Genomic DNA, 18,813 nt, shown 5'->3' on the forward strand with positions numbered 1-18,813 from the left:
AGCGTCAGTCAGAGCAAGCCCCACAAATAACAAACCCATGTCCTACCATCCACCCCAGAGCAAGCCGCCAGCGGCAGCGGCAGCATCCAAACAGCCAGAATGGCCGCCGAGTGCAAGGACAATAGGCTGCCCTAAGCGGCTCCACACAGCCAGCCCTCCGGTACCAGCTCTCTGGACTTAAATCAGCCCTTCGGAGAAATCCGTTTGCAGCCCCGGAGGATTTGGTTATCTTGTGCGAGCGACTTTGAAAACATTTCACAATGCGTGACAAAGTGAATTAGAAGCAACAATCTTTAGACAGCTGCACTCTGCAAACTTTAGAAGGTGCATGATTTGCATTCTGGAGTCGCCCCCTTTGGGGTAAAGGGGGGGGGGGGGGGGGGGGGAGATCCCGGGGGTCGGGGTGGCTTGCTCTCCGTGTTTACTTTACCATAAAAGGCTTCCCATGTTGCACGGGGTCTCTGTCAGCAGAACAAGCAACGGGTGGGTGCCTGCATTACAAACAGCGCCGATTCACCCGGGCATTTCAATAACAATGAGCCGCGTTTGTACAGCGCCCTCGGTGTGGCAGCGTTTCAGGAGGGAGGGTCATGTTTGTCAACGTGCCGCGTCGTGGGGGACAGATGGCCGAGGGCTCAGGAAACAGGGAGGTTTTAAGAGGTTTCATATGAAACATAGAAAATAGGTGCAGGAGTATGCCATTCGGCCCTTCGAGCTTGCACCGCCATTCAATATGATCATGGCTGATCAGAGGAGGGAGGGAGGGAGGGGGGGAGGGGAGATAAGAGAGGGGGAGAGAGGGAAAGAGGGGGAAGGGGAAGGAAGAAGGAAGAGAAGGCTGGGGTGTTATTCTGAAACTCGAAGCCCGGGCAGCTGTAGGCATAGTTTCCATGGTGGGGCGATGAGTTAAATCCAGTGTTTAAGAAGGAACTGCAGATGCTGGAAAATCGAAGGTAGAGAAAAATGCTGGAGAAACTCAGCGGGTGCAGCATCAGCAGCATCTATGGAGCGAAGGAAATAGGCAACGTTTCGGGCCGAAACCCAAAACGCTGTCTATTTCCTTCATTCCATAGATGCTGCTGCACCCGCTGAGTTTCTCCAGCATTTTTCTCTACCTTCCAGTTAAATTCAGTTCAACCCGGGCAGTGGAGAATGTGGGGTTTAACCTGGGCAGTGGAGAATGGGCAGGTCGGTGTGGAAACGGGAATTGGAACTGAGATCTCAGGATTTTCACAGCCACTTGATGACATGGATGTGGGTGGCCCCAAGGGCCTGTTTCTGTAATGAATAACTGATTCTGTAAAGACCAAAATTGGAGGAGACACAAACCTCACAGACTTGTAAGGGGTGAAGGGGGTTCAGAGATGAGGAACGTAGTGACGCTGGGGAATAACTGGAAAACAAGGGTTAGTGTTGTAGAACCAGGGCATGACTTACTTAACCAGTGGCAGTTTCGGTTGGTGATGATGGTTATGAAGCTTGGTGTAAGTCAGGATGGAGACCGTGAAGCTCTGGATCACAAAAAAACTGGAGTAACTCAGCAAGTTAGGCAGCATCTCTGGAGAAAAGGATTCAAACTGAAGAAGGATCTCGACCCAAAATTATTTTTCTTCAGGGATGCTGCCTGACCTGCTGAGTTACTCCAGCTTTTTGTGTCTATCTTCAATTTAAACCAGCATCTGCAGTTCCTTCCTACACAAGTTCTGGATCAACTCATGTTAGTGAATAGTGGAGGACAGGGCTCTGTCCAGAACCAACAAACTGCACACGGTCGGACAGTCAGGGCCCAGTCATTCAAAACTCAAGGGGATTTGCCCTTAATCTCCCCCTCCAGAGCTGATTGTGCTGGTTCAGCATCTGTTGCACAGCTATATTCCAGCGCCTGATCTGCTCCAACTTCTTCTGACATCTGCACTGTCAGGGATCAGTGAGAAACCTGGTTCTCATTCCTGGCCTCCATCTCAGGCAAGGGAAGCCACGTCATCCGTAACCCTCCGCCATCTCGTCAAGCAAGCCAGTGCGCTGAACCCGAAAATGGTTCCCCTCACTCTCCAGCAGCACCAGTTGAGATTGGCCCATCAGATCATAGCGTGTGTGACAGCACGTCTAATTAAAAGGGTTTATTTTTACCAAGCTTCTTCCGGCGTGGGCGCCAGATGTGCTACCACTTGTGTGGTTCAGGAGGTGTCAGCCACAGCAATGTCACGTCTGCTGCAAGAAGTCTCTCCGAAGAACATTTGCCCATGTCGTCTGAAATGCTTGATTGCCACAAGTCAGCCTGGAGTTCCGGAAGGAATATTTGCTTTTCTGCACTCTTGTTAGGGAGCGCTGTCCGGTTGGGTACGGCTGCCCTGCCTGCAGCTGTCCGTCTTTTCACTTCTTTTTTTTATTTTTAGTATGTTTATTTTAACAAAACATGTTTTGTTTTGGAGGTCTATTCTTTTCATGTCAGAGGGGGGGGGGCCACAGCGCTGGAGCGCTATCACGGAGCGGGCGATGCCATGGGCGGCGGCGCTGACTTTAACACCGCGGAGCCTGGGATCTTTCGCCGAGATCGCCAGTGGTGGAGCTCCATCCAGCGTGGCCTGTTGGCTTCGGAAGCCGTGGACTCCGGTAATGGAAGCGGCCGTTCCAGGTATCCCAAGCCGCTGAGAGGGTTCTCCCGACGCCGGAGCGCCACCATCACCTGGCGAGAAGGGCCTGAAACATCTGGCCTTCGTAACGGCGACTACGGAGGCCTCAATAGGCTCGACTATGGGTGGACAAGGGGATGGGGGCTGGACTTTGTGCCTTCCCTCACAGTGGGAACCATTGTGGGGGGATGTTTTCATGTTTAATGTTAAATTCCTTTATAAAGTTATGTTGTATTATTAATGTGTTGCAATGGCAACCTGAATTTCAGTACACCAATGGGTATATGTGACAATAAATGAACCGTTGTTCTCATCCCAAGTTAACTAACAGGCCTCACCAGCAATGTTCTCATGCTGCTGCCCCTCATCCCCACATTTCCCCATCTCACCCATCATTTATCCAGTGAATTCAAGGAAAATTGTCCTAATGGCTAGGCAGAGTTAGTGACCAATCATCATCTCGCACCAATCAAAACTTTCAGTGGCAATGACACATTTGTTCAGCACAAATAATTCCAGTTGCTTTTGAACTTACATTATTGTTCTCGTCATTCTCTTTGAGCCACACCACAAGGAAGGCTGCGTGTTTCCTTGCCATGTGACCATGTTACACGTCTTGCTGTAATGTTTCAGCCGAGCCCCCATTGATAACCCGAACAACAAGGGCCAAGGTCGAACCACATCTCGCCAATAATTTGCACTGGACCAACCATATTGAAACAAAGAAAGCACACCAATCCCAAGCTGGGTGTATTCCAGAGAGAGTTACATATAGCTCTTGGTGCTAACGGAATCTAGGGATATGGGGAAAAAGCAGGAACCGGGTACTGATTCTGGATGATCAGCCATGATCATATTGAATGGCAATGCTGACTCGAAGGGCCAAATGGCCTACTCCTGCATGTACTTTCTATGTTTAGTCTTTGACATTTCCATCCTTGGAAAAATGTTCTGACTGTCTACCCTATCTACACCTCTCATTAAGTTATATACTTTTACCAGGTCTCCCCTCACCACCAACACTCCAGTGAAAACAATCCATGGTTGTACAGCCTTATAGCTAATAGCCACTAATCCAGACAGTATTCTATTGAATCAATTCTGCACCCTCTCCAAAGCCTCCAGATACTTTCCTGTAAAGCGAACACACATTCCACAGCACTGTACAATGACGCTCAATCAACAAACAAACTGCCAGAGGAACTCAAAGGGTCAAGCAGTAATTGTGGAGGCAAGTGCTCCCCACAAGCAGCGATCTGATCATGATGAAGCCAGCTGCTTCTGCGACACCAGTTGAAGAGGATAGAGACCTGGGCACTGTCCAAAACAGATGCCATGAGATCTTGTACATGCTCCGAGAGCGGGAGGTGTCTTGTTTCAATTTCTCATCCAGGGGTCAGCCTAGATCTCTCTGTGGGTGAGGCATGAACTGTCAGCCTTCACTGAGAGGCAGAGGGTTCCCAAGCTGACATCCAAGTTAAAACACTGAATGCTTCACTTTAATGCTGTCGGGAGGATTCAACTAGTAGAGACATGATGAGGTCAGCAGAGTGAGTAACATCAGGAACACAGAGCAAACTCACACAGCTAATGTAAACTGAACACAGACTTTCTCTTGATCCTGGTTCCATTTACAACCTTAGACGCTGAATTTAATCAAAAGGCTGAATACTATATTTCTCTGCAGATTAACAGCCAAGCAAGAAATAGAAATGTCTGTGACAAAGAGCAGTAAGGTGCCAGCATAGATCCAGATCATGGTATTACTGTAATTTAGACACTAAGTGCGGGAGTAACTCAGTGGGTCAGGCAGCATTTCGGGAGAAAAGGAATAGGTGGCATTTTGGCTCGGAACCCTTCTTCAGTCTAAAAGATAGAGAAGGCCAGAACAAAACAGGGCCAGCAACAGATGACCGCAGGAAGGATGGAGTCCATAATGGTCCACTGTTGGCTGGGCAAGATGTGTTAATGATGGGGTACAAGGCAGCGAACAATGCCAGTGGGTCGACTAAGGTGGGGGGAGGGGGGGGGGGGGGGGGGGGGGCAGAGGGGGCAGGAAGGGAATTGAGGAGTTACTTGAAATTAGAAAACTCAACGATCATACCGGCAGGTTGCAAGCTGCCTACGCAAAAAATACGAAGGTAGATTAAAATGCTGGAGGAACTCAGCGGGTGAGGCAGCATCTATGGAGTGAAGGAATAGGTGACGTTTCGGGTCGAGACCCTTCTTCAGACTGATGTGGCGGTGGAGGGGGAGGGAAGAAGAAAGGAAGAGGTGGAAGCAGTGGGCTGTGGGAAGGGAAGGGCAAAATACAAGGTGTTGTTCCTCCAATTTGCATGTGGCCTCACTCTGACAGGTTTCTCCAGAGATGCTGCCCAACCCTCTGAGCTGCTCCAGCATTTTGGATTAAATCAGCATCTGCAATTCTTTCCGACACATGCATTAATTTAGTTGGCAAATGGAAAGCAATCCTCATTGCTGTTAGAACAGGAAAAGTAGTTACAGGTAGCTCCGTCTGATGCACACAGTGCCTTAAACAACCTCAGGCCGAGGAGAATGCCGCTGTTAATGAATCAATGCCGAACTGGTTTAGGCAGTAACTGAATCGCCCAGCTTCAGTTATCTGGGAAGTTAATTCATCACCAATCTCCACTCTAGCCATTAGGATTAGCGACAGTGATTGCTTATCGTAACAGAAAAAGGAACATTCTTGCAACTCACCGTCTCCGCCATTTGCAGGTGATTAAAGAGGTCAGCCGGATCTCCTGTGCCACCCCCGTGTTCTCATCCTTCACTGGCCACAATTAATTGGTCCTTCCTAGTGTCTTTCCTGTTACATTAACCCCATTAGCACGTTACTGATCGCACCTTGGATGACAGGAAGCTTGCAGAGGAATGAGTGGCTGCTGAATTAACAAGCTCTGTCTCGTTGCTCCGTGCCTCGGGGGACTGAAGACTTGCTGGGAGTCTCCAATCACCGGAGCAGAACATCAGAGAGAGAGCGAGTAAGAATGTGCTTGGAAACAGCCCCTTCTAAATGGGGAGAGTGGGCGAGTTCTCCCACCTCCTCCCCCCTGAGTCACAATGTGCTGCTGCTGCTGCTGCCATGTAACAAACACATTAGTCACGTTGGGAAGATATCACAGTTCTTTGGGCAGAGCTGCTTCTACCATGGATACCCTGCAGTGCAAGTCATCCACTTCACCAAATCTGGTTGATTCCACACTCCTCCACAGATGGAGTCAGGAGAAAGAGGAATAGACGGTACTAACGACAAATGAATGGAAGATATGCCTATATCTCCCGTTTCCCTTAACTCAGTCTTAAGAAGGGTCTCGACCCGAAATGTCACCTATTCCGCTCTATGATCGTTGTTTTGGTCCGTCTGTCCGCGCGTTCACTCGCTCTTGGTGCCGGCTTTTCTCCCCTCAGACTCCGCCAAAAACACACACACACACACACACACACACAGTATGTCCAGCAGATCAGTGCGGGCCGAGACCAGGAGCAGGGCGAAGGATGACATAAACGGGTCATGGCAGCTATTGTAAAAGTCGACCCGAAATATCACCTCCCGCATTTACTCCAGCATTTTGTATCTAACTTCAGGAGAACAAACAGGTCTGGGCATTATCGCCAGCCTTACTTGCATGCCTCTCTGCTGTGTATCGGGAGAGGGAGAAAATACGTCCACCAATTCAAGGAGACTGGTTAATTAGTCAGCAGTGATTTTGGTGCGTGTTTGTTTAACGAGTATCTCGGCTTCCCTCAGGGGATCACTCACCAGCCCAGGCTCCAGACAACTAATCCCCCTTTTACATTCTCAGAGGCGCTGTCTCCCCCCCCTCCCCTCAGTGCTCCAGGATTAGAGGTAACAGCAGCTCAAGTTGGCGGAATGAAAAGGCGTACACCTCGTGGAGGCAATCACAGCCACTCAACACTGAGCATACAGCCACGGACCACCTGAAACCCTGGTGGCTCAGGACAGCCAGGGACAAAACAAGTATCCACTGAATGGCATTAAAAGGGAATTATCGCAGACTAAATCTTTACAAAATGCTTGTGAAACTCTCAGCTATTCCACATAGAGGGTGGTTGTATATGGAATGAACTGCCAGTGGAAGTGTTTGAGGCTGGTCCTATAACAACATTTAAAAGAGATTTGGACAAGTACATGGATAGGGAAGTTTGAGTGATATGGACTAAAAGTGGGCAAATGGGACTAGCTTAGACGGGGAAATCTAGGTTGGCATGGACACGTTGGATTGTTTGACTCTAAGACGCTGTGACAGTCGCTGTAAGGGACAGAGCAGACCGCGAGATTCAGCCAGGCTTCATCACAGTTGAGGTCGGAGCAGGGCGGCTCTCACTGGCCCAGTGAGTGAATACACCAGCCAGTCTTTAACTGAGTGACAAGGCACGGTCACAAGTGGAGCAAGGTCGGTCACGCTGCGGGACGGTGTGGAGGATGCGGGGACACATCTCACTACGTTTTCCTCAACGTGGACCCACGATCCTCACAGCTCAGCTCCTGCAAGCACTCAGTTCCACTCGAGGGGACCGCTGCTTTGACACCAGCTCAGAGCATCAGCCCCCTCCCCGCACACCCTGGTAAGCTCGGCTTGTTATCGCCCAGTTGACTACTGGCAATAATTCAGCACATTTTCCCTTATTGTACATTTTCATTAATGCCCACAGGTCGACTCCTAAACATCACATCTCGTTGAACTTTCAGCCTCTCTTAACACCGCAACCACTGAGTGATGGCGGTAGAGCGAGTGAGCGAAGAGGATAGTGGATGGGGTGCCGATCAATTGGAATGCTTTGCCTCGATGACAGCATAGGTTTAAGGTGAGGTGCTGTCTGTACAGAATTTGTACATTCCCTCTGTGACCGTGTGGGTTTTCTTCGGGTTCTCCGGTTTCCTCCCACACTCCGAAGACACACGGCTTGTAAGTTAATTGGCTTTTGTAAATTTGTTTAAAAAAATAATTGTGCTTGGGGCAGAGGAGAGTGCTGGTGTACGGGACGATCGCTGGTCAGCACGGATTCTGTGGGCCGAAGGGCCCGTTTCCACGCTGGGCCACTAAAATGTAAAGTCTAAATCTCAAAATCAGGTATTCCTTCAGCCCTCAATCTATCTCCCCCTTAAACATTTTTAATGATCTGACCTCCTCGCCCTTGGGGGGGGGGCAGTGTTCCAGAGATTCACCACCCTCCAAGAGAAGAATTATCCACGCTCCATGCTTTTAAATGACTGGCCTCCGATTTTGTAGCAACCTCCCCATGTTTGTGACTGTGCGGTCAGTTCTCTGTAGCAGGGTTCAAACTCACAACTGAGTCGGAGGCGAGAGATCGCACCGCTGAGCCGCGGCTGATATCACAATAGCGGATTACAGATGAAGATTAGAATTAATCCCACCTGCGGTGCAGATTTGCTGCACACAGCTGCTCTCCAGCTCGCTGAGGCACACTCGATGTACAATGCACATCTTCTCCGGCCTCCTTCAGCTGCCGTGATGCCCGACATGGAGCCTTTTCATCCTCTGAATAAATGGGCCACACAATGATATGCCCAGCGAAAGCAGGCACTGCCGCAGCAAATCCTCTTAACTCTCAGTTAACTAAGAACTGACTGACAGGATATCCCGGCCGTCGACACAGCAGAGACAATGGGCCTAGGCCACGGGTCGTCAGGAAAGCTGTCGGAACTGGCAGCGTCAACAGCCCCCCCTCCTCCACACACCACCATGCCTCTCCGGACCTGTAAATGCGCAGGGGATCAATGGGACCATGCCCTGGGGATTCATTCTGCCTATACCATTAGACTTTAGAGATCAGCGCAGAAACAGGCCCATTCGGCCCACCGAATCCGCACCAACCCGTGATTATCCGGACACAAGTACCACCCTACACACTAGTGACAATTTACAATTTTCCCGAAGCAAATTATCCCCCAAACCTGTGCATCTTTGGAGTCAGGGAGGAAACCGGAGCACCCGGAGAAAACCCACGTGGTCACAGGGAGAACGTACAAACTCCGTACAGACAGCACCCATGGTCAGGATCAAACCCGGGTTTCTGGCGCTGTAAGGCAGCAACTCTACCGCTGTGCCATCGTGCTGCCCTCTCGCTTCCTCTCTCACATTCATCCAAGGCCCGCTCCTGCCGCCCTTCCAGGTGAGGCAGTGACTCACGTGCACCTCCTCCAACCTTAGAGGCAGGAAACATGTTCCCGATGTTGGTGGAGTCCAGAACCAGGGGCCACAGTTTAAGAATAAGGGGTAAGCATTTAGAACAGAGATGAGGAAAAACTTTTTCACACAGGGTCGTGAATCTGTGGAATTCTCTGCCTCAGAAGGCAGTGGAGGCCAATTCCCTGGATGCTTTCAACAGCGAGTTAGATAGAGCTCTTAAAGACGGTGGAGTCAGTGGATATGGGGAGAAGGCAGGAATGGGGTACTGATTGTGGATGATCAGCCATGATCACAGTGAATGGCGGTGTTGGCTCAAAGGGCCGAATGGCCTCCTCCTGTACGTATTGTTCATTGTCACGGTGTGTTCAGAGGGAATCACCATTCTGACCGTTGATTATGAATCAATCGGGGGACTAGCTTGGTCAGCATGGCCAGGTTGGGCTGAAGGCCCTGCTTCCCTGCTGTATAATTCTATGACTCGAGTCATGCCTCTGATGGATCAGCCCTCCCACATGCATTAGAACTGAAAAAAGGAAGTCTATGCCACAGTTTGAGTGAAGTTACACCCTCAGACAATTTCACAGAAGGCACAACCATTCCCATCTGATCAGCATTTCACATTGTTATAACACTACCCACACACCAACCACACTGTGGAGCAGTGATCCACACTGTGCTAACACTTGGCTCTTTAGTTGGATTTCTAACTAAATACATTTCCCAGCCAAATACATTACATGGTAGTATCAATCCCATAACATGCAAACCTATTTATTACTGCAATTAAACAAAAGACTGACCATTTGAGCCACTTTTCTAAGTTTTCTAGTCCCTAGAGTGCTTTAGAAGCAGTGTTATTGTTGTTATGCAGAAACTGCAGCAGCAAAACTCGACAAGGTGAGATCTCACAAACAACAGCAGTGCAGCACAGCTGATAGAGCTGCTTTCTCAAAGTGCCAGAGACCTGGGTTCGATGCTGACCTCAGGCACTGTCCGTTTGGTTTGCACGTTCTCCCTGCGACAGTGTGGGTTTCTTCTGGGTGCTCCGGTGTCCTCCTACATCCCAAAGGCGTGCGGGTTTGAGGGTTATTTGACCTCTGTAAAATTGCCACTAATGAGTCGGAAGTGGATGAGAAAGTGGGGTAACATAGAACTAATCTGAACAAATGTTCAACGGTTGGCGTGGACTCAACGGGCCAAAGGCAGAACAAAGTGGTGGAGTAACTCAATGGGTCAGGCAGCTTCTTTGGATAAAAAGGATAGGCAATGTTTCTAGTTGGGACCTTTCTTCAGACAGTGGGCCAAAGGGCCTGTTTCCATGCTACATCTCTAAACTAAACAAATGGCCAGATAATCATCTTTAGTGACAGTGGCTGTGGTTTAAGTATTCAACAAGGCACTGTAGGTAATCCGCAAGCATTTCGAAAAAAAAAAACAGCACCTCTAACGTGCCACACTCCCTCAGCATTGCAGTATAATGTCAGTCTACATGCTGCGATATATACTCTGGAATGGAATCTGTGTCTATGGCTCTGTTACACAGGGGTGAGCAAGTCACATGCTCAGCCACAGTTGACACTACCTGACCAACTCATTAAATCACATTCTTACAACTCACAGAATATTATACCGCCAAGGCACACAGAAGAAAACAAAAAAATTTCTCACTTTTCATTTGCAAAGCTACAGTCAAGTAAAAATGTTCCTTCGATGCTCGTGAGACGCTGAGATTGCGCAGGTGGGAGTGCAAACTGCGGCAGTGCCTCGAAACTCTGACGCACATTTTCCCACAGCAGAGGAATGAATAATTTAAGCGACATTACATCACAAATAACAAAACTATCATGTTTAAACACTGCAGAACATTGCATTGTCGTTGCTGCAATTAGTGCACCAGTGTTTTCTAATTAACAGCACTTTGGGATATTCTGGTTTTCCAACAATTAATTCAGCTTCAGTACATATCTAACATAGAATCATTTCAAAATCCTTATCAGCAATTAAGAAAATAGTATACTTACGAGCATTTTCAAGCTCTTAAAAACATTCAAGTAATCTCAATGAATTTTTTAAAAAGTAGGCAGAACATAAAACAGAACCACACAGGAAAAGGCTCATACCGAACTTGATGGCAAGATAAACCAGTCTCCTCTGTTTCCACATGATCCATATTCTCCCAGTCTCTGCATATACATAGGCCTCGTAAAAGCCATTATCATACCTGCCCCAGCCACCACTCCCTTTACCTAACAAGGTAAACAAGTGGTGCCATCAAGGGAAACCAGTGGCATTGACAAGGGAAACTGGCAACAAATCCCTGCTAAGTCCTGGACTTTCGGATTAAAATGTACGGCAGGAAATACTTTCCAGTCCACTGAGCTCTGAGGGTTATTCCAACCCTGCAACACATCACTAACATAGAAAAACATGTTTCGGAATATTAACAATCGAAATCGGACACCAAGCGCCAAAAGCTCAATGCTGAGATCAAATGCCCAACTAGGAAGTTCCAGACAGCATTTCATTTTAATAATTTATTCGGGATATGGACGTGATGGCATTTACTGCCCATTCCAAATTACCCTGGAGAGAGTGGGGGGGAGCTGCTCTCTGTTGAAGGTGCTGTCAAAGAGGGAGTTCCAGGATTTAGACACATTAACAGTGAAGGAATGATTATACATTTCCAAGTCAGGATACATGCGACATTGAGGAGAATCTGCAGGTGGTGGCGTTCGGCAGCACTCCATGCTGCCATTGTCCTCCATGCTCTTGAGTAACTGCAGTGCCTTCTGTGGGCGTTGCACACTGCAGCCACCATGCACTGGTGGTGGAGGGAGAGAGTGTGTAGGATGGTGGATGGGGTAATCAACCGAGCGGCTTCATTGGCTGGGATGGGCATTGTTGGAACTGTACGCGTCCAGGCAAGGAGAGTGATCTCACACACTGCTGACCTGTGGGATGGTGGGCAGTCTTTGGGGAGTCGGGAGAGTCACTCACCCCAGGATCCGCAGTCTCTACCTGCTCCGGGAGACACTGGATTTACGTAGGGCGTTACGGAATGAATTGTCGGGGGAAACTATAGAAGCAGATATAATTGTAACTCTCAAACCTCTGATTAGTGGTGAGGCCCACCACACTGACAGTGGGAGAGGCAGAGGTAGAGAGGATTGGAGTGGCCAATGGCCCATGTGCGAGACCCTCCCTACACATCCCTTCCCCTTCCAGTCAGCTGCCAGAGTATCTCTCTCCCCCTGGCTTGCTGTGGGGGTTGTTTCATGACACTCCCACATTGCCCGTTTACCCGTGTGCTTCTTGTGCCTACCTGTGGTGATCAGAGGGTGTGTGCTGACAGTTGCAGTATTGTGGGTCACGCCAAGACCCCTGGTGTCCGTGCTGGGAGCAATGCCGTGCTCGCTCTTCTTCCCACTCTCGGCCATGCCCTCGCACTGGCCCCCTTTGCTGCCCAGGACGGGCAGCGGGCCGGGAGCTTTTGCCAGCGGGCCACCGGCGGACTGCGGAGCTGACGCGCTAGCTTTCAGAGTTACGCTCTGAAGTTGAGGCTGCACTGCTGTTGCACCCTGCTGGCTTCTGATCGCTAAATTCTGCACCTGGGTAAGAGAGGGAAATGCATCGTATACCATCGGCTTTAGTGAACAACAGTTAACAGCATCAATATACAGGCAAAGTATTCACTGTGTGCAGTTCTGGTCACCCAGCTATAGGAAGGATGTCATTCAGTGCAGAAGAGATTAACCAGGATGTTCCCTGGACTTGCGCGCTTGAGTTATAGGGAACGGTTGAATAGGCTTGGACCTTTTGCTTTGGTAGTTAGGAGGCTAAGGGGTGACCAAGATCAAGAGGGACATGGATAAAGTGACCATTCACAGTCTTTTCCCCAGGGCAGAGGATTCTGAAACTAGAGGGCTTGTGAGTGTGTGGAATTCTCTGCCTCAGAGGGCTGGTTCTCTGGATGCTTTCAAGAGAGAGTTAAATACAGCTCTTAGGGATAGATACAGCTCTTAGGGATATGGAGAGATGGCAGGAACGGGGCACTGATTGTGGATGATCGGCCATGATCACATTGAATGGCGGTGCCGGCTCGAAGGGCCGAATGGCCTACTCCTGCACCTATTGTAGATTGACTCAGGGGCAACTTTTCACTGAGGGTAGTCCGTATCTGGAATGAGCTGTTAGCAGAAGCTACAGAAACGGATACAATTCCAACTTTAGAAGATATTTGGACAGATATACAGATAAGAAGTGTTTAAAGCAGTGGTTCCCAACCTTTTTTTGGCCATGCCCCACCTAATCACCTCTAAAATCCTGATGCCCCCCCCCCCCATGTGGTGACATATAATTCTTATCATTTAAAAAGTGAACTCCGTTTCAGCTGAAGAAGCTTAAAACGCCAATACCTTGGTTTAAACAAGCTTCAAAAGAACATGGCATCCATGAAAAAGAAAAATGAAATAAACAAAAGACAGTTAAAGTTCTGAGCAAGAAATTACTAAAAAAATTGTAAAAAAAAAAAGAAAAAAACATTAGGTGGAAATTGCCCCCCTTAAAAATCAAATTGCCCCCCTGTGGGGCGTACGCCCCACGTTGGGAACCACTGGTTTAAAGGTTTGTGGGCCAAATGCAGGCAAATGAACTAGACCAGAATGTAGACTTGGTCAGCATGAATGTGGTGGGCCAAAGGGCCTGTTTCCAATGCTCTACAGCTCAATGACTCTATGACATGCACAAACTAAAGTAAAATTTGACTATTGACTCGATAAATAGGTGAGTGAATTTGCTGCCCTTGTCCAAACTGCTTTAAATAAAAAATGCCAAAGGACCGGGACATTGATTCCAACAAACACAGTGGGACTCTCACAATCTGGTCTGGTGTTGAATGCCAACGACAGTGTAGCCAGATCAAGGTTTAGTTTCTGCTGCTTTGAGAAGGGGAGCCAGATCTGACACCCAGGTAGAGATAAAAACCAAACTGATGAAGGAACCCAGTAGGTCAGGCAGCATCTGAGAAGGGAATGGACCAATAAAGTTTTGGGTAGGAACCCTTCTTCAGTTATCTATTCCCTCCACAGATGCTGCATGACCCACAGAGTTCCTCTGGCACTGTGTGTTTTGTTCAAGATTCCAGTGCCCGCAGTTTGTCCAGTGGATATTCCTTGTGGATATTCCCATCTCAAAGAAAGAATCTCCGGCCAACTCAGCTCTCTGCCCCAGTGGGGAGACCTGTCACGTTCAGCGGACAAAGCTCCAGCCCACAGCAACCAGATTCCACATCTGCATCCTTTGGTCTCCACTTCATCTCTGGCTTTGATTATTAACTCCATCCATCCGCTAATCACTGCTCCTCACTCACCTGGATCCACATATCAGTTGCCAGCTCTTGCCCTGCCCTTTCCTCTCACCACTCTTCCCAGCTTTCTCCCCTCTACTCCGTCAGTCTGAAGATCCCGAGCTTACTGAAGTTCATGTAAACAATCTCAACTTCTCACAGGTTTGAAACATAATCTTCCCTGAACAAAACCACGATGACTCCTTGTAATCTGCCGCTACAAGTGAACATAAATCCTGTCCCTGTGAGGCCTGGCAAAGAAGATCAGTGGAACTTGCCATCATGTTTTAGTGCAGACATCATGGGCTGAAGAGTCTATTAGTTTAGAGACACAGCATGGAAACAGGCCCTTCGACCCACCTTGACCATCAATCTCCCGTTCACACGAGCTCTATGTTATCCCACTTTTTCAACCACTTCTGACACACTATGGACAATTTACAGAGGCCAATTAACCTACTAAGTTGTACGTGCTGCCACCTTCACATAGCCTTGGACCTTCACACCAAAGTCCAGCTAACGTAGCCTGGAACACGTGGAGAGACACCACCTCCACAGTTCCTGGGATCTTGACAACAATTTATTTCTCAAAAGCAAGGGAGTCTGTTTGCTTGGAGCCGATGGGCTAAGTAAGTAGCCTCCACCTTATATTCTTGAATGAATGGTTTCATTAGGCCAGATGCAAACATCTTGACCCTCCATTCCCGCGAGCCCACCCGACCCCACCGCCGGTGCAGTGGGCGCAGCCGAAAACTGACCTGTGAGACCGATGACTGCTGGTTGCCTGAAGATACTGTGACCTCTGGTTGGACGGCAGCGACGGTGGCAGTGGGCGTGAAGATGAGCTGGGGGGACAAAGGAACAGCACGTCCTAGGGTCCTAGCTACTTGCACAAGGTTACTTTGCTGTGCCTGAAAATTACATGAAATGCGTTGCCTTTACCTTATGTAAAGGTGCCTCGGCAAGTAAAACAACCACAGGTCCCAACCCGTGACTAACATGGTCTCAGGAACTGGGCACACAACTGGCCAGCGGTGTGGGAGGTGTGTGCACCTGAATGGAGAGCCAGTAAACCTTACAAACTATTTGGTTACCCAAATATAATTTCAAGTTCAAGTTCAAGTGAGTTTATTGTCATGTGTCCCTGTATAGGACAATGAAATTCTTGCTTTGCTTCAGCACACAGAACATAGTAGGCATTTACTACAAAACATATAAGTGTCCATATACCGTAAAATAAATATATACACACATGAATAAATAAACTGATAAAGTGCAAATAACAGAAAATGGGTTATTAATAATCAGAGTTTTATCCGAGCCAGGTTTAATAGCCTGATGGCTGTGGGGAAGTAGCTATTCCTGAACCTGGTTGTTGCAGTCTTCAGGCTCCTGTACCTTCTACCTGAAGGTAGCAGGGAGATGAGTGTGTGGCCAGGATGGTGTGGGTCTTTGATGATACTGCCAGCCTTTGAGGCAGAGACTGCGATAAATCCCCTCAATGGAAGGAAGGTCAGAGCCGATGATGGACTGGGCAGTGTTTACTACTTTTTGTAGTCTTTTCCTCTCCAGGGCGCTCAAGTTCCCGAACCAAGCCACGATGCAACCGGTCAGCATGCTCTCTACTGTGCACCTGTAGAAGTTAGAGAGAGTCTTCCTTGACAAACCAACTATCCGTAATCTTCTCAGGAAGTAGAGGCGCTGATGAGCTTTCTTGATAATTGCATTAGTGTTCTCGGACCAGGAAAGATCTTCAGAGATGTGCACGCCCAGGAATTTGAAGCTCTTGACCCTTTCAACCATCGACCCGTTGATATAAATGGGGCTGTGGGTCCCCCTCCTACTCCTTCCAAAGTCCACAATCAGTTCCTTGGTTTTGTTGGTGTTGAGGGCCAGGTTATTGCGCTGGCACCATATGGACAGTTGCTCGATCTCTCTTCTATACTCCGACTCATCCCCATCAGTGATACGCCCCACAACAGTGGTGTCGTCAGCGAACTTCTCAGCACATCCATTTGGTCCACTTACTTGCACATGATGGTGTGGCTCCTCCGAGCTGTTAATTCCCACCCAGTGGTTGCTACACGAAAGGGGTGAAAACTTTCCGGACTCTTGGTGGGTTCCTGGCAGATGGACTCCCTCCCGGAGGAGATGTGGCCTTTCACATGGAGCACCACGCACCTCCTCTACTTGGGAGTCTACTCGAGTCCCGCTGCGGAGACCTGGCTGGCGAACTGGTAGGAGCAGGAGACGAAAGTCTCTCCTGGTTGGGTCTCCTCAGGGTGCTTTCCTACCGGGGCAGGGTGTTGTCTATTAGCCAACAAGTGACCTCCACACTCTGGTATCAGTTGACCACGTTGGTCCAATTGGCCACCATCGCTCGCTGTTATGCATTCGCACCCAGCTGGTGGCTCTCTGCCTCAGGACCCTGCAGGGATACCTGTACTATGGGCATCCTCCCAGGTGGCACGTGCTGGCCATGCACTTTTTCCCGGGCCGCTGCCTTCAAGGTGGTCCGTGGATACCGGTGGTGGGCGTCAGTTGTGCCGTCCTGCAGAGGATGCCCGGCTTCTACCGGGACCTGCTGAGAGTCTGGAACTTGTTTACCGTCGACCGGGGCTCCCCTCCGCTGGCAGTGGGCGACGGCGCGGGCGTGAGAGCGGCCGGCCCTTGTCCTGCCCCACTGGGTTTCCGGGAGGCTTGAACATGTGGAGTACTCGCGGCTGAGCAAACCCCTGCTCAGCCGGGGGTACCCGTCCAACCCAGGCGCCGTAATCCTTCTCAGGAGCCGGTCCCGCACAACACGAGCTGCCTTTCCTCGACACCCTTCATCTCCCTCCGAGACGCAAGGAAGAGTCTCGTGTATGGGCTCCTCCTCCACACCCTGCATTTCCTGGCCCTGGTCCACCATGTGGGTGCCTCTAAGCAGGCATTTTCTCCCTCTACATCGGGGACCTGGGGTGGAGGGTATTGCACTGAGTAGTCCCTTGCAACCTGTTGTTCTTACGGTTCACAGACTCGCTAGCCGCCTGCCACTTTTGCGGGCTGGAAGAGTCTGTGTTCCACGTGTGTATGGAGTGTGTGAGGTTGCAGCCCCTCTTTCAACATCTAAAGCGTCTGCATTAGTGTCTTTATGCAAGTGTGTCTGCAAGAGCGTGTCTTCACATTTGAGTATGTGTGTGCATGTATATGTATGCATCTTCAAGTCTGTGAGAGAACATGTATGTATGTGTGTGCGTGTGTGGGCACATGTGCATGCATCATGTGACTGTGTGTGTGTAACAATATCAAGGACACTTATTAATGCTGCCTTCTGGCTATTGCCTGCTATATATATAAAACGTACTCAGATTTACTGCTAAGTAGAACTGTCTAATTAAATTAGTTAGTTACCATGTTAATGGGCTTCTATAATTATGATCAAATAATGCAATTGGAGAAGGGCACATCTCTCTCAAGGCCAAACTACACTCATGCTCCCCAATGAAACTTCTGCCCAGATCAGCATTGGAATGGGTATTCTATGCAGATTAGTTTTCCCTGCATAATATTAGACTGGAATGGAAACGGGGAATCCAACCGAGCAAGAGAGGATACAAGTGCTCCCCAAGCTGGAGTTTATATAGGAGAAGAATAATAATCAACTCCCCAGAGGATGATCAGAAAGGATCAAAGGTTGCGGACAGACTTTGTAGTAAATGTTGATTAATTAATCTTCAGCGAGTAAACGTGCGGCACTGGCTGAGATTAATCACGTGTGCTGCCTGTTGCCCTTTAGGATGATACATCTTTAAAATCGCACCGTGACACCGGACACTTGTAGACGTGAACGCCAGCTCGCTGCTTACCATCTGCGCCCGAAGGTACATCTGAGCCTGGCTGGCAGTGAGCGCTGGGCTGGTCGAATTTCCCAGGAGAACGGCCTGTTGAGCAATCCCTGTGGCACCAGCCGAGTTCACGCTCTGCGCCCGGCTGATTAACTGCGCCGCAGCAGGGGACGTGGCCAGGTTAATCTGGATCAAGAGGAACAGGACATTCATGGTTAACATTTCAAAATAAAGAACAGATCTCCCTGCTGTGCTCCCACTCCCACTCCCTCCCAAGAAAGCAGTTTGGAATTTTATGTGCAGTCCTGGTCGCTTAATCGCAGGAAGGATCTGGAGACTTTGGAGAAGGTGCAGACGGGGTTTACCAGAATGCTGACTGGACTGCAATGTGTTGGCTATAAGGAGAGGTTGAACAAACGTGGATTGTTTTCTCTGGAACATTGGAGGCTAAGGGGGTGCAGATAGAAGAATATAAAATTATGAGGAGGATAGATAGGGTAGACAGATAGAACCTTTTTCCTCAGGGTACCAATGTCAAAGACTAGAGGACGTAGCTAAAGGTGAGAGGAGCAAAGTTTAAAGAGATATTTTTAAACATGGAAAGTGGTGAGTGATTGTAATCCACTGCAGGGATGGAAGCAGACATGATAGTGGTGGTTTTAGACAGCACATAAAGATGTAGGGAATGGAGGGATATATGAGTCACGCACAGGTAGAGATCAGTTTAACCTGGCATCATATTTGACATGGACAAGGTGGGCTGATGGGCCTGTTCCTGTGCTGCATTATTCTATATTCTTTAAATTAGACAG

General features: G+C 49.0%; 1 protein-coding gene across 8 annotated transcripts in view; it reads right to left on the reverse strand.

Moving 5' to 3' along the window:
• LOC129711697 (polyhomeotic-like protein 2) overlaps positions 1-18,813 on the reverse strand; it is a 146,240-nt gene that overhangs the window by 31,052 nt on the left and 96,375 nt on the right. For 7 of the 8 annotated variants that reach the window (XM_055659561.1, XM_055659558.1, XM_055659563.1 and 4 more), the window contains 3 exons: positions 18,023-18,187; positions 14,933-15,085; positions 12,153-12,438 (listed from right to left, as the gene is read on the reverse strand). In XM_055659561.1, coding sequence (XP_055515536.1) covers positions 12,153-12,438; positions 14,933-15,085; positions 18,023-18,187 — 604 coding nt within the window. The remainder of the gene's footprint in view (positions 1-12,152; positions 12,439-14,932; positions 15,086-18,022; positions 18,188-18,813) is intronic. The other variant, XM_055659564.1, reaches the window with a different exon arrangement.

The sequence above is a fragment of the Leucoraja erinacea genome, chromosome 30 (assembly GCF_028641065.1).
Source record: "Leucoraja erinacea ecotype New England chromosome 30, Leri_hhj_1, whole genome shotgun sequence".
NCBI lineage: Eukaryota > Metazoa > Chordata > Chondrichthyes > Rajiformes > Rajidae > Leucoraja > Leucoraja erinaceus.